General features: G+C 40.0%; 1 protein-coding gene across 2 annotated transcripts in view; it reads right to left on the bottom strand.

Moving 5' to 3' along the window:
- Positions 1 to 377: 377 nt before the first annotated feature.
- ccdc146 (coiled-coil domain containing 146) overlaps positions 378 to 16,604 on the bottom strand; it is a 52,521-nt gene continuing 36,294 nt past the window's right edge. For both annotated transcript variants that reach the window (XM_087830507.1, XM_087830508.1), the window contains 5 exons: positions 8,291 to 8,401; positions 8,062 to 8,199; positions 6,455 to 6,580; positions 3,969 to 4,091; positions 378 to 1,052 (listed from right to left, as the gene is read on the bottom strand). In XM_087830507.1, coding sequence (XP_087686633.1) covers positions 855 to 1,052; positions 3,969 to 4,091; positions 6,455 to 6,580; positions 8,062 to 8,199; positions 8,291 to 8,401 — 696 coding nt within the window. In that variant the 3' untranslated portion in view covers positions 378 to 854. The remainder of the gene's footprint in view (positions 1,053 to 3,968; positions 4,092 to 6,454; positions 6,581 to 8,061; positions 8,200 to 8,290; positions 8,402 to 16,604) is intronic.

Genomic DNA, 16,604 nt, shown 5'->3' with positions numbered 1-16,604 from the left:
CCCAGACGATCAGCAGTTTCTGAAATACTCAGACCAGTCCGTCTGGCACCAGCAACCAATTTAGACCCTTTCAGGGCAGTCACATGCTTACAATCTGCAAAACAGAACTGCTTTAATCTCAAACTAAGATCGAAAAAAGCTTCTAGTAACTTTTTAGTTTCAAAGGCAGTTGACTATGTTTTCGATCACTAGTCACCAACTCTCCACCCAATTTAGATCCCCCTCTCTTATCCCCTTGACTCTCCTCTGCTGCCTTCCCCCTTCATTTAAATTCTCCTCTCTCTTTGTCATTCCCTATGCTCTTTCAGTGCTTGAGCTTCCTCACCGTATTTACATTTATCATTTCAGGCATTAAAGGAGACACTCCCAGCCTTGCATAGAGCTTAAACCAATTGCAATTTATTCGGAGATTACAAGCATGAGGGATGAAACAACAAGAGTGAAGAATACCTAGAAATATTCCAGTGGCCCTGAGAAATGAATTTATCTTCTAGAGAAAGGTGGTAAAAGTGTGATGATGCTTTTGCTAGATGAAGAAAAGAAAACAGAAATACATTACTGAGTCTCCTTGTACTCCCTTCGACTCTCTTTTACTTTTTAGCTTTACTGTAAACAACCAAGTGCCAGTAAGGGAACCAAAATTACAACCAGATGCAGACCACAAGAACAAGCTCAGAGCAGCCAGCACACAGACATGCACATGTTAGTGAGAGCAGGAAGAAGGAGTGTGGAAATAAATAACACAAATCAATGAAACACATGTTCTTTTAGTGTGTGTGTGTGCCTGAAGTACGCCAATAAATACAGAACAGTCATATGGTTCAATATGTCGTCCTTGTCCACAGACATGTCTTCTATATTTCTATGGATTTGAGCTCAGGTTTGCGAAAGTGTCTCATGTTGGCCCCTGGTTGGGAGGGTTTGAAGGGGGCCTGGGCTCCATAGGGTTTGGGCAGAGGCAGCCGAGCGTTCAGCGGGATGTACGCGTTGGGACGTGCTTCGGCTGTGGTGTACTCTCCATTAGGTAACTGCCTCCACTCCTTTTCAGCAAGCTGCACACACACACACACACACACACACACACACACACGCAAGAATGTACCAGAAGCAGTTTTAATATTTGATGTAAGATTGCTTGACCTTGGAGTAAATACTTCAATTTCAAATCATCCTGAATTTTAATCAAGTAAATGGAATAATCAGTTCTGCATTTTTTTTTTCTATATCTCAGCATGAATGCAAAAGCAAAGATGAACAGTCGAGTGCATGAGCTTGGGACAACAAAGCTGATTAAAAGTTTAATTTGTGTTTTTTTTCCTCCTGTTTTTCTTCATATTATACCTCCAGTGACTGAAAACACACACGACGTGTGCAGAATTTCATATTTTGGATTAAATCCTGAGAACAGCAGCACTTGCAATTATTACATTTTAAAAAAAAATGTTTTTACTCATTATATTATGATTTATTCTATTTTTTAAACAAAAAAAATATCAAGAAAAAAACAGCCCACATTTCTGGTTATTAATAAGGTTGACAGCCTCATAATATACTGAGTGCACGTTCCTGTGAACTTTTCCTCAAATGACGAAAACCAAAAGGAATGTTATGTAACTGAAAAGAACAAAGCAAGGCCTGCCTGTTTGAGAATAAAAGTGGTCATGCTGACTAAAGTACAGTCATTTTGGTTTGCTCAATTTCATCTTAAATCAGATACTACAGCTGACATGAGGCAATCTGTGCACCCTGGCACACAGTGTGTGAACCAAACCATGGATTTAGGGGAAGTCACTTTGATATACAAGCTATTAACAACTTCCTTTACCTCTCCTTTAATCATATTTATAACAGTAGGTATAATAAAAAGAAAAAGGAATAGCTGCCGATGTTGCTTGTTGTGCATCTTGGAGCTCTGACGTGTGGAGAGCAGTGAGGAATTTAGACCAGTTTACCTACCTTCCTATAAAAATATGCCACCCTTACTTCTTATCAAACACCCTTATCAAAGCAGCATTTTTTCTTCCAAAAGTCTTGAGCCAATCATCATTTCTTTGCATTTTTTCTTGTAACTTTTTCTTTTTAAAGCAGCCTTAAGTAACAGTTCTCCACACTTTCAAAGTTATGCCAAAAACTGTTTAAATCCCCAATGTGTTTGGAGAAGGGCAGGAGAGAGGTCATCCGTAAAGCACAGCGGAGGCTCTGTTATGGTTTGGGGCTGCATTTCAGCCAGTGGCGTCGGGGGTCTTGGTGAAATCAGGTGAAAGCAGATCAGTACAGTCGTACTGTGATTCACCATGCAATATGATCTGGAAAGCATCTGATTAGCTAGTTTCATTTTTCCATTTTGAAAATGATTGCAAACACGCTGGATACATACCTACATAAAAACACTATCAGTCATGCATTGGCATCCGCAGAGCCCGGACCTCAACATTACCTCATTACCTAAACATAGCCCCGAATGTCCTTCAAGAAGCCTGGAGAACTATTCCTGAAGACTACTTAAAGAAAAGACAAGAAAGCTGCCTAAGAGGGTTCAGACACTTTTTAATAAATCGCTGCACCTTTTTCCCATTTTCCCAACAAAACATAAAGAAATGAGAGTTGGCTTAGTTTAGGTATAGTACTGTGTTCACCCCATAGTACTTCTATGAGTAAATGCAGATTGGTAAAACAACAAATTGTGCAAATGCTTGTGCATATTTTTGGAGCTATTTCCTTTAAAGCTGCTTACATTTTACATATCACAAGCTTTTGGGGGTCTGCTGCTTCGCTCAAGGACACTTGGACAGATTTATTTCTCTCTTTTTTTTGTGAGGGGGGAGGATTTACGGTGCATGCTGTGACTGTTTATCACCACACAGCTACTTACTGTTTTCTTGTTACTGTGACCTTATTAGCTAAACAGAAAAAAGCACAAAAAGTTACATTTTTATATATGGGTCTGTGTGCAGATTAAACAACAAGATTTAATGTGTTATTAGTGAGCCTCAGATAACTCCCTGGGACAGACCCAGGCTGTTTGCCTGTACTGTTAATATTCAACAGCCTCCTGCTCGAGTTAATGACACATGACCTTAAAAGTTTTTTGCATACTGTGTTAAAAACTAGCACCAGGATGAAGTCACTGAAACTGTTAAGAGGCTGACAAAATTGATTTGATCCTATTGTGGCTGATGGGTATATTTGTAACGATGGTGAGCTCCTGCTGAGAAAAAAAGGTTCAAGTGAACACGCATCCTCACGACACTCCAGTCCTCTCTTTGACTTTCACCACACCACAGCATGCAAATTAACCGTGCCTAAATCTCACGGACACTTCAAAGAGATGGCGATTTTCTCATGCATAAAGTTTATCCGCTGGCGTGTGATCTGAGGAGGGCGCACAAAGCGAGAAATAATGGCTCTGACCGCGAAAAACATATCAGAAACTGCCAAAAAATAAACAAGAAGAAATATCTGCAGACATTTTAAGAAGTTTAAAATGCAAAACTAACAATGACATCCCTCCAAAATTCTTCAGATACACTCTAATGTTTCCACATCTGCAGGTTCCTTGCTGTTACTTGTTTTGGCTATGTGCTTGCAATTTACTGTGGTGTCCTTTTTGATCAGTAGCTATTATAAAAAATGGGAGAAAACAAATGGCTGCAGGCAGCTGGACTGGTTTCAGACAGCTGATCTGTGTATGTGCTCCTTCTTTGTGTAGACAGCCGCTAGTTTTGTTTGTCACCCGTTCAACCTGTCATTTCCTGGTTTTTTTTGCAGATTCTAGTTCGAGTCTGTGCGTGGGTAGCTCTCGCTCACGCATTCACTCACAGCCTTTTTGCTCTGGAGAGTCTTAATTGACTCCTGCCCCTGCAATGTGCTGCACTCTTCTCTTTGCCACTCTATCTTCTTTTCTTGTCCCTCAGTGCTCTACTCAATTTCTGACCAGTGATCTTTGTGAGTCTTGTGTGTTTCCTTACCATCTCTTTCTCCTCTTTGTCCCTCTGTCTCCTCTTTTTGTCCTGGAGCATCTTCCTCCACTCCTCCTCTTTCTCAGGGTATGGTGACAGGCCCTGCTCCAGCCGCCGCTGGCTCTTGTCCATCTGGAAACACAGGACAAATGGAAGGAACATTCACTTTGTATTCCTTTCACTTTGTCCACTCTGCACTCTCCTGGCCTGATTCAATTTAAGCTGCACCCAAAAACAGATGGTTGTATTAGTGTCAGAATCCAGGCAAAATTAAGCCTTGGCATTTTCTGCTTCTAGCTGTGTCTGCGGTGCACTGCAGGCAGACAACTGCAGGGATTCTTCAGGTTATTAACACAAATCTCCTGAAATATATAGAAGGCATGAGGGAAATCCAGTCATTTTACCTGTTTATTTATTTATTTTTACTGAGAAACACAGCATAGGGGTTTCTGTTGAGACCAGTTTCTGATTTTCAGCATTTCTTGGTTGAATAATGCAATGGTGCCTCATTATTTTCATACTTAAGCTCAACAATTATACTAATTATGATAATGGACTGATTCCTGGTCACTAAAGCATGTATGAAAAGTAAAGCCTGTGAAGAAGTGCCTTAAACTTGCATTCTCCCTAATTGCCAGCAGGGAGTGACTCTTGTAGTTTCCAAAAAAAAAAAAAAAAAAAAAAGTCCAGTTCTCATGAAATTTGTAAGAAAATGACCCTGAAGCGATCTATGATCTCAGTAAATGGCTTCCGACTTCGGCTGCTTCCTTTAGCGGTCACACGGTAGATCATCTCTATATATCTCACCCTATCTCTAGCATTCTTCACTGTCACACCCACCCTCTGCGTGTCCTCCTTCACTACACCCATGAATCGTCTCTGCAGTCGTCCTCCTTCTGCCTGGCAGCTCATTAGTGACTACACTCTTTAGTTACTACGCCTCCGCACATCACCCTTGTTCTTGAAAATCGGTACCAGTACACATCCTCGGGCATTCTCTCACGCTCCAGGATCGTGTTAAACAATCTGGTCAGAAAGTCCACCCCTCACCTCCACAGGTAGGTTATCAGGACTCTTCATCCTCTTCATAGCTGCCCTCATTTCATCCTTACTAATCCTCTGCATTTCCTGATTCACAAACTTTCCTCCAATTTGTCCGTTCTCTTACATTTTCCTCAATTAGGAGCTCCTCAAAGGAGTCCTTCCATCTTCAGTACACACTGTCTTCACTCATTAGTAAGACCTCAATAAACACTTTCTTAAATAATTTATGGACTCCGTTTCAAATTTCAATTCCTATTTTATACGACATGTTGCTAATTGTGTAAACCGCTCTACCATTTTTACTAAAATAGATACATTAGAGTAGACAAGATGTTGATGATCAAATGGTCAAGTTGAGGTTTCAAAGTAGCAGTCCACAATGTCCTGATGGCTATTGCAGCAACATTATATATAATGTGATCAAATATTTACTATAAAAAAAGAGTATGCTTTCTGTAGTATTCTCACTTTTTTAGCTTATAGTTTTTGTTCTACATTTGTTGAACTCACACTAACCTCTACCTGGTGAACATGTAGAGACTGATTTAGCTAAATTATGACAAACAGCAGCAGTTCATAACTAAACCGATAATCAAGCTGCTGTTAGTCAGAGCCACTACATACACATTACTTACCCTTAATGGAAGCGTAAAAATGTAATAAGCCTCTTTGGTTGCTATAGTTGCTATAGTTACAGAATACACTGTAATGCTAGCTGCTACATGTTAGCACTTAGCTTGCAGTTAGCCTGATTGAAAACCTCCTTCTTTGGTCTAAAATATGAATAATTGCTGAAAGGGAATGAAATAATAATTAAAGTGGCTCACCAGGTTTATTTACACATTTCAAATGTGTAAATACGTCCATCTATTCAGGCATTTTCTTCCTTCTAAATATTGTTCTCATAGATTCTTTACAGAAGAGCAACCTGGTCATCTATGAGGTTCAGTTACGAAGACGTAAGGTTATTCTAAGGACATAGGCAAGATAAGGCTATAGACAATAAACTTTTATGTTCTGTCTGATTCAGTCGATTTGATTTGGCAGTTTCACACCAGGCACCTGCAATAATATACCCCCCAAAATTTGTAATGTTTAGTTGGAATTGAACCGTCAACCTTTTGTTAGCCAAGCAATTATATAAACCAACATACTATAAAGCCATAGTTTAAAGCATACATAAATTCTGTAAATACTGAACTGCTAGATGTTGATTCCACAGATTCCTAATAAAAGATGGACATTGTCACCCATGAGTAAGGTCTAGTTATGAAATCTCGAGTTGTTTTGAGACTGGATACGATGAGCCAGTGCGCCCTTCAATCATGATCAGTGAGTAGAAATAAAAATAAAGAGAAAACCAGTGGGACACTGTGGAGTTGCACATCCAAGAGCTCGGTGTAGATTTCTAGATCCCTTTGTTGTGGCTACATGTGGTCATCCCCCCTGACCTGTAGCTCCTTCTCTTTGATCTGTTGTTGTAGAGATAAAGCAGCAGCCTGCTTCATGGAAAGTTCTGCAGAAATGGCCATCATACGGTGGTTGGTGTTGATTATGTTAGTTCGGAGCTCATTCAGCTGGAAGCAGAGAACATATAGACAGAGGCACAGAGTAGATCATTCTTCATAAATGTTCAGAGTCAAGCTAATCAGAGAGTGTAATGTAGTGTACAGGTCTAGTGTATTTTGTCCTGCCTCTGGGATAATGTTTTCAGATCATTTGTCCTATTCTCAGAGATCCAAGTAAACCAGTTTAAACTAAAACTGATTTTCATTGTTGATTACGGTCAAATAACAGGGTCACTGAGACCTCATGAATTTTCTCTTTAACTTTCAAACATCACCAATTAGAAATCCCCATGTCATAGTACTGGGTCTGTGACCCAGTGTTTCTGAACTGCTAGGTCTTTGTTTTGGACTCTTGTGCTCCTTGCTTCAGTGGTTTTGCTCTGATCATTGTCACGCCGTCCCCGTTTGCTGTGTGTTTCCATGTTTCCTTCATCTCCCTTGTTAACTCTTAGTGGTAAATGTCTAGTTGTTTATTTCTAGTTTTTTGTTCCTAGTTTCTTGTGTATGAGTTTACCTTTTTTAGTGCTCTTATGTTTAAGTAGTCACAGCAAAGGAGCTACTCAAAGTCCTGCGTTTGGGTCCTACCTTGCATGCCATACAGTAATACATGACACCCCAAGATTTTCTCATGTTAACGTTTACTTAGCAAAGGAATGTTACTGTCACGTTCTTGGGAACGCAACATCCCAGTACACTTGGAGGGAATTTCATTAAATCTAGTTAGTTTGACTCGAGGATGAACTGATGAGAAGTTGGTGGTCAAATATCACGTATACAAAAAACATTCTTTCCCTTCACTTAAGAATTAATAGACTGGTTTCAACAAAATTTAACAGCACTGTCTGAGATGACAAATGATGAAGAGGTGGTCTTTTAGGTTAACTACAATGTGACACCATGATGTTCTGCAAAACCACCCAGGACCATTGACCTTATTTCACATTTGGATGAATGCTGAATGAATGACACTAATCTCTGTGCTCCGCCTAATAGATCCCCTTAAGGTCTTCGAGCAAGGATGTAAACTGCAACTAGAGTAGTTGCCTGTCTACCGTGTGAGGACATTTGAGCTCAAGATTTTCTTCATTTCAAATTAAATTCCTTTCAGTGCTACTGTGACTTATTTCTACAAATGATTATGGGCTATGAAGCTTGTTCCACTAGCTTTTGATGAGGGTATTTATAGCTGAAGAGGAAAAGAAGAGCAAGTGGGAGTGTAAAGAAACTGTAATGCTCAGTGAACTCCCAAATGCTCACTCTGCACGCTCCTCACATGGGCTGCACATGCTCCTCAAACAATGTGTCAGTGTGTTCGTGAGGGAAACAAAGAGAGAGATAAAAGACCACGCTGCAGATAACGGGTGAATAATATGTTTCTCTGTATCTGAGAGTATATTGTATTGTGTGGGACTGTGTGTGTTTGTCTCTGTATCACCCTATGTGTGTCTATATGAGCAGAGCTTCTTCTCTATGTATATACAAGAGTCTACCTTCTTCGCCAGTGAGAGTCTGTCCTCTTGGCAGTTCTCAGCTTGCTCGCTGAGTGGCTTTGAGAGCCGGGTCACCTGGTCCACCAGGAGTTCTTTTTCCAGCAACTGCCTCTCGCGCTCAGCTAGATTCACCTCAAGCTACAGTGCAGAGACAGAGCGGAGACACACCTTTTTTGTATTCCCTTTGAAAACGTTTGCAATAAAGTCGTATTTTAAAAGTGTCGCGTACCTGTTCAATTTTCTTGGCCAGTTCTGCCGTTGATGGGTCTTTGCCCTTTAGCTCTTTGTAATCAACTTTTCGCTCCACACCCTCAAGTGTCTTGTCCCTGGCTTCTGACAGCTGAGAGACAGAAAATAAGAGAATTACAGACGAAAACAGACAACAAATTGACTGTGGCAGAAGTCAATAAGCTATTGTCACTTGTATCTAGTAATTTCCAAAGGTAAATAACCGGAAAATACAAAGTAAGAATCTAGAATTAGTCTGTGTGTGTCTGAGTGCTTTGTTCTCCATGGATGGAAGGTACTCGTTGCACTGGGGATTTAAGGGCTTTTTTTTTGCTAAACTTAGTGCCTACATGGAAGCTACTTCCTGCTACATGACAAGCCAGTGGCAAACTGTGATAAGAGAAACCACAGTTTAAAAAGCTACAACATCCCTCCAAGGGCCTGTTTTTTTTTTATTTAGTTTTTATTTTCTGACATCCCCAAAGACAGCAGAAAAAAAAGGGGAGGCAAGGATACACACAAAAGGAAAAAAACACACTAAGGAGACGAGGCAAAAGGCTCAGAAGCAGACAGGATGACAAGGCGTTAAAGTTAAGTGAAGGGGCAGGGCAGGCATGTTCGATCAATGTCTTTAGCTAATGCTCATTCTGAATCAGCTGCAATTAGCGAGTGGAGACGGAGTTAGAGGTTTGCCAGAGTAAAAAAAAAAAAGTGCACATGACCTACAAAGTGCTTAAATGAATGACAGAAAATTAACATATAGAACATTAATTAAGGTTTTGACCTGTCTAAGAATAATGAATGGGTACCTGCTTTGCTTTTCTGGTCTAGTCCACATGGACACACAGTGCCACTGGTTTAACGCTATTCCAGTAACATGCAGGACTGGAAATGCACTATGAAATGCAGCAATGTCATAAAGTCTGGTGGGGAGAAAAAGGCTAACAAGAATTAAAAAATTACAGTGGAAAGTTTAGGAAAATACCAAATAAACCAGACTGAATTCAGGAGAAAATATTACGCACTTGTTACTGAGCACTCAAAGCATTTTACGTGAATGCCATAGCACTTTAAGCATCTTACATCCATAGCCCAGAGGACCCGGAGGAAACACACACAGGTACAGAGAAAACATGCAAACTCCACATAAAGAGGGATCAAGCCAGGAACCAAACAAAATCATAAAGACACAATGTTACCTCAAACCTACGACTGGTCAGTTAACTTCATGAGAAAAAGGCTGTTCTGATTATGAAGACAAAGATAAATAGTAACTCAGGTGCCCACCTAGCCTCAGCGGGGGCTAGAGATGGAAATGGGCAATTAAGAAAGCTGTAGCATCTTAACAGGGAAGTTAATATAAATGCCCACTGGCCCCATTAAAGCAAGATAAAGGTAAGATATATATATATATATATATATATATATATATATATAAAAATATGAATCTCAGCTGATCAAGGAGCCATGACAGGCAAAATAAAGTGAATGTAAGCAGAAAATAGAAACAATGAAAAAAAAAAACTGTGATCAGTTGATAGAAGACAGGAAAAGGAAAATACATGAGAAATATTAATAGATGCCTGGGGACACTGAAACAAATATAAGAGAAGAAGAAGTGATTGATTATACAGCGCGGAGCAAAGAGAGAAGAGTTGAAGAGAGAAAAAGCACACGTGGAATAAAGTACAGAGGCGGTCTGACCTGACACGACCTGCCTTATGAAACATCAGCTTCAGTCCATTCAACCATACTGAGTATAGAGGTGTGTGTGTGTGTGTTTGTGTGTGGATATATGCAGCAGTCTAGGCTTATGCGCCTGCATCTAATGTGAGCGAAGAAAGACAGCCCGGAACAACGTGATGATTCCGTCCTTCATAGATGGGATTAATGAAGCCTCTCTCCTACAGTTGGGCAGCGAGTCTGATTAAAACAGACATGGGTGATCAGCCTATTAAAAAGCCTACTGTTATATGAGTCAGGTTTTAACTTAGTATTAAAGCTGTCATGTGATAAGCCAAGGTGTGAGCTGGGTTAAAGTTACTGAAAAGCAAAGACAGAGATAAGAGTGAAGGAAATGTACTTGGAGAAAGTGATAAAAGGCTGACAGACAGAGGAAGATAAAGTGAGAAGAAGCAAAAGAAAGGCCAGAGTCAGAAAAAGGAGCGAGCGATAGGATGTGAAGGCAGACAAGAAAGGCAGAATTAAAAAGACAAGAGATGCTGAGAAACAGGAACTGGGGCTGACCAAGAGGGACCCGGGATATGTGCACTTCTCACCGAGAATATGACTTTGACAACAAAAGCCTGTTCGTGGTATGAGGAGTTCAATACGTGATTACATCATCTGAAAGCTGAAATTAAGCAACAAATCTGATTCTGTTCCCTGCTCGACATGCAAATGAAGGTCACCAAATCGTCTAGAGGGAATACGAGCTGAAGTAAGACTTAGAAATCCATCAATTCTGATGTCAGGCTTCTCAAACAAACCTTAAAATAAAGTGCTTAATTGCAGTATACCAATGCCAAATAGCGTTTCAGAAGTATTATTACGCTCAAGTTCTTCGTCTGCTTTAAACAATTGCAACTGAGCTCAGCAGATCATGTCGGAATTGGAGCTAATAAATGCTGGACGACTTTTACTTTAATTGAAATGACTCCACCGCAAAAAAAGAGAGAATGGATTTGTACAACTGGAAACGGTTGATGGCTACACTGGCAGGATCCTGACTGCTGGGTTAAGCTTGATTTTTTTTACATGCGATGAATCCACAATGAGACCGTCTACAAAGCACTAGATTGGTGGTGGGGTTTCTGTGCACTTGAGGGTTTTTTTTTCTCAGTGCTGAGCTGATCGTGTTAAGAGTTGGAGCTAATAAATAATTAACAACAGTTACTTTTACTGAAGTGAAAAAGAAGACTTTGGGGAGTATAAAACACAGATAGTCAGAATCAAGAAACAGCTATATGGCTACAGAGGCAGAATACAGAGTATTGCGTTCACATTGTCAGCAAGCTGGATGCTATTACAGCCTATTGCATTTTGTTTCATGGATGCAATGTCTTTGTACTAATCAGTATTTTGTGTTTATTGGGAATAATTTCACCAAGAGGTCCAATTAGAATTTTTAAATGCACACTGATTACTGAGGGGTTTATTATAAAGCAATATTAATGAGTCAGTGAACTGTACCAAGCTTTAAGGCTCTCTTTTTATCTGGCTGCATCACCATAGTAACTCATGATAAACACATAACCTGCTCCCAACCAGGTTATGTGTTCAGAGTTTGGGTTTAGAATCAGCTGAGAGCGCTGATTGGTTACATAAGCATCTCATAGGGTGAAGATCTGGTCCACTGTTCCATGGCTGGGATGGACTCAGCATTGCTCCTCCTGAATACGAGGCTCAACAGTCAGTCAGAACATTCTTTCAAGCACCCTGGAATAAATTTTCCCTAGGAGGCTTAGCGGTGTAATACCACCAGAGAGCTTTCTAACTACCCCAGCAAGCTCTGCCAGTGCAACTGGTGAAGCTTTTCCCTTTTTTTCCTCCACACAGGAGATTTTGGCTGGGTTTAACAGTTCCTCAAGTGCTCTTTCCACTGCCCAAAGATATTCCCAGTCTAGTTCAACAGAAAAGCCCTGCTTTTCTTCATAAAGACCTGCTGACAGTCCTCTTCTGCGGCCTCCCATGGAGTCCTCTCACAACTGAGCTTTTGCTTCCACAAGTGCTAAAGCCACAGTCTCTCTGATGCCCGTCTACTGCTTCAGGAGACCCCATGGCCAAGCAAGCACAGAAAGTGTCCATCAGCAGACTGAGAGCCACGCTGGTCTGCAGGATGCTACCACGACAGACTAATGGAAAAACAATCAATAATAAAAATAACATCGAATTATCTCGTTGTGGAGCTGTGAAATGGATAAGTCTGTTATTTTACACAGTGAGCATTTTTGCTAGTTTTTCTTCCTGCTTTCAAATAAGCTAAACTTTATTAATATAGTAGGTCCATGCTTTACACCACTGCATCTGAGACTTTGCATTGTTCATATCACAGGATATGTTTCCATTATCTGGATTTACTATGGTGAACTGACTTGGTGATACAGGGCAAGATGTATGGCTGAAGTAAACATTGAAATTTCAAGTAATAGTCGAGAATAACTGAGAGCAAAGAAAGTAAACAGAAAAGAACTAACTATCAAAACCCAGGAATCACAACAATAATATTGAAAAAAATCAGCGCATACACCACAAGTCACAGCAAACACCAAGCTAATCTATAAAAATGTCTTGAATGAAAGAATGAAAGAAAAGTTTTTTACTCAAGAAATGTTTTGTTTTAATCTCAGAGCTTTAAATGAACTTCTTTAGGTGTCAAATTCCGACTGCGACAAATATGTACTCGATTCTGACTTGATTAATCTGTGTTGCACCCTCATATGTAACCACCCTAAGTCACTTAAACAGTACATGATGGATGGCACAAAGTGTGTCTTTGATACCCTCCCTCTCCTCTCCCCACTCCTCAATCAATCTTCTTTTTTCTCTGTAGTGCCCTCTCTTGTAGCATTTTTATAGCCGTCCTCTTCCTTCTAGTCGTATACACACTGACGTACGTCTCTCCCTTTGTATTCATCTGTCTCTGTTCTGCCTGCTTGCCTGCCTCTGTATTCTTCATCTGACAGTCGCGAATAATAGCTGCTTTCTTGGCTCATGACTGCAGTAAAACATTGTAGATATGACAGCATCCGAGCAGCCTACCATTAGCATATCATTTACATAATTTCAGCTCAGGTTGAAATTAACATGATGGCTTATAAAGCTTCATAATAGATGCTACACCGAAATCCTGAAAGTGTAACCATAAAAAAAACAAATAATGACCTTATTTATATACAACGTCCACAAATTGGTCTACAAAAAGCCTTGTAATTAGATAAGAGACAAAGGAACAGATCAGTAAAGCATAAAGGTCAACAAGTTAAAATCATATTAATATAATACCATGATGTAAGGGTAATTAGAAAAATATGGGAGTAGAGCAGCTCAAAGGAATATTTATATATTATGAGGACCAAGCACAAGTTACAACTAAAAACAATGTCAAATAGAGGAGATTTTTTCTTGTCTCTCTCTCTCTTTTTTTTTTTGAAATGTCTAAACAATGAAATCAAAATGGAGAAATATAGCCACCACATTGACCGGGTCACATAATGCAACTAGGAAGGAAGAAATAAAAGCCAGATGTACGTTTTGACGGGAGATTTACAAGACGATCCAAACTCTGCCAGCATGCATTTATCAGGCAAGTCATTCCACAGCCTTGAAGACTCTGACAATGAAAAAGCCCCAGCTTTCCACTGTGAGATGTACCAATGGTTATAAAGTATGGGTTAGGCCTGCAGACAACCTCAGGCTATAGAACGGCAACTAGGGTGAAGCAAAACCAGTCATAACTTAAAATAATCACTGGTTATTTAGAATTAATGACCCCACAGTTTAACCACAGGCAAAACCAACTAAATAAAGTGGCGTGTACCTGATAACATTGTAACACTACAAAAGCAAAAAGCATTTAATTTGTACTAAAAGAATTTGGGTTTTTTATTGTGTCTGGAAAACAGATGGAGAAACTGTGACTGGAAATCTGTTGTTTGATCCATGAATTAACTTCGTGATGGTTCCACAAAAATATGTCACTGCTGAATTACTGTATCGCTGTACCGGAAATACATTTAACCTACATCCCAACTCTCAAGAGTGGCATTTCATGACGGCTGTGTCATGTGTTCCTGTGTGGCTGACAAGATTAGAACGAAATATACATGACTCTGAAGCGGTGCTAAACTCAAAATGCAACTTTATTGATGGGCTCATGCGGATCAAAAAAACAAAAGAACTTAACCTGGGCAGACAGTAGGAATTTGCTAACTTGGGAGACACGGAGCATACAGGGCACGCAGCAAGAGGGAACAAGACACAAAGAATGGGAGACAGAGACAAAACTACAAAAACTACAGACATGAACACAAGTCACAGAAGGCAACAGTTATCACAATGAAACAGGAAGTCACAGGAAGCTGGCTTAACTTAGCGAAGGCCACGACACTGGGACATCAAGGAACCCAGATAATCAGGGAAGATGAGACAAAGGGAATTAAACTAGACATGAAAGCACAGAGGTAAAAAGACCACCAAAGCAGACAGAAAGGTGAACTTCACATATGACACACCAAGGACAAAACAGACATGGGACTAGGACAGCCTGGCTATGAAAAAGAAGTAGAAACATAGATATCAAAACTAATAAGTACTGGGAAGTAATACTCCAATCAAGAGACTAAACAATCCAGACCTAGACGTTAAAACACTTTAAACTAAGGAACTAAGTTATGGAGCAGTTATATTAAAGCTGCATTTCAGTCTAATTACCTCATGAATTTCAATGGTATAGATGTGAACTGATAATACTTGATTGTGATTTACCTCTCTCACATTCACAAGTGTTTGATTTAACGTGAACACACTTCTGTCCCCTTGCACACTCACAGAAAGTGGATTCACCTTCACCACATTATTCTGTTTATGTGCCCGTTTGATTTATACCTTGTCGTTGATTTTAATCCAGTACTTGCTTCACAACTTATCTTTGTGTATCATATGACTTTTTTTTTCCAGAACTTGTACAAAGTTGAGAGTTATTTCTTGCTCCTTTTGCTCTCTACCTGTTCCCGCCATCCAATATGCATGAACTTCCACACACATACTGTCAAACCGATTTTTTTGGCAAAGGGTTTCCCAGTAGTAATAGGTTCCAGACAGATTGGACGAAGATTTAAGAGGAACAGAATATGACTCACCACTATAGGGACAGTGCTATCTGTCATCAGCTCCACCCTATTATAAATCCACAACTGACTGTGTCTTTGTATGTCTGTGGGATTGCTCATGCAACTGTGCATAACACAAGTGTAACCAGTCATTAGATGACTGTTTGTTCATCGACATTTAGATTTCACAAACTCTGCGCAGATCTCGGTGTGCGCACTGATGCGTGTGCACCTGTACGCGTTTGAGACGTCGACGCGCCCGCATCTCATAAACAAGCAGCAAATTTAGATTCTGACCCCAACCTCTGTTTATTTTGCTGCAATTAAAATTCCTCAGAGCAAATGGAAGCCTCAGAGTATATTGAACTTCAATAGTTTCACAGATGGCCCAATCTATCTTTGTCAAAATTTCCCATCAAAGGAAAGGGGGGGGTCTGTCTGCAATGAACAGATAAACTGGTCACAGATGAATACAAATACACAATATATATGATAAATCGACAGCAAGGCAGTTGCATGGAGATTGAATTCGCATAGAGAATGAATTTGCAGGGAGAATGAATTGAGCTGGTGAGCCTCCTGCAAAAGTAGAGACCCCCATGATTCACTTTTTTGTACCCGGGGGAGCTAGACGGCTGTACGAGTGAAAACTGTAATTTAGAAAATGATTTGCTGTTTACACACAGATGAGAGGGAGAAGTATTAAATAACTGGGTGGCTGAATGGCAAGAGAGAGGAACAAACACGGACTGATAAACTAATTAAGGAGATAACTGTTGATACTAAAAGTTTCAGGAGAAGCACGTCTATTCAAACGTGATAAAGCTAGTCTATAGCCACGACAGCAGCTTTGTGAGGATGTGTGCTCAGCTACAGCAAGGCTTTCAGCTAAAATGCTCATATTAACATTGCTAAAATGGAGTTACGCTACAATGTTTCTCATCTTACTTCAATATGTTAGCATGTTAACATTTGCTAAAGAGCAAAAGTACAGCTGAGGCTAAAGGAAACAGTATTTGTTCATTAACTTGGGAATCAAACATAGACTGTATATGAAAGATGGATATTAGTGTCTGGATCTGCCATCAAGTAGCACGAGTGTTTTTAAACCATATACATGACCTCAGGAAACACTTTATTGGTCTCACTTGCTATTTTCAAATCTTATTTGATACAATAAAGTTTGTTTTGTAAAATGATGGACCCATTTTAAGTCAAATACATGAGATAGAAGGGTATGCATTACAGTGTGGCTACCTTGTGACTGACTTATGCTAACCTATGAGCAGACAGTGTCCTGTTTTCTCAGTTAGATACACTCAGGGTGTGATTTTTGTTTTCTGCTCACCTGCAGGGCGTCACGCTCTTGTACCCACATTAGCAAATCTTTGGACAGGGAGACAGGAAGCTGGTTCCACCTATTAACATCAGCAGCATACTTTTGGAGTTTTGGTTCTGACTCAATAAATGTGTGAAAATAAGCCT

Source organism: Neolamprologus brichardi, chromosome 17, assembly GCF_056152115.1.
Source record: "Neolamprologus brichardi isolate AB-2024 chromosome 17, ASM5615211v1, whole genome shotgun sequence".
Taxonomy (NCBI): domain Eukaryota; kingdom Metazoa; phylum Chordata; class Actinopteri; order Cichliformes; family Cichlidae; genus Neolamprologus; species Neolamprologus brichardi.
The sequence above is the reverse complement of the archived record's forward strand: the minus strand, read 5'-3'. Positions and strand labels throughout refer to the sequence as shown.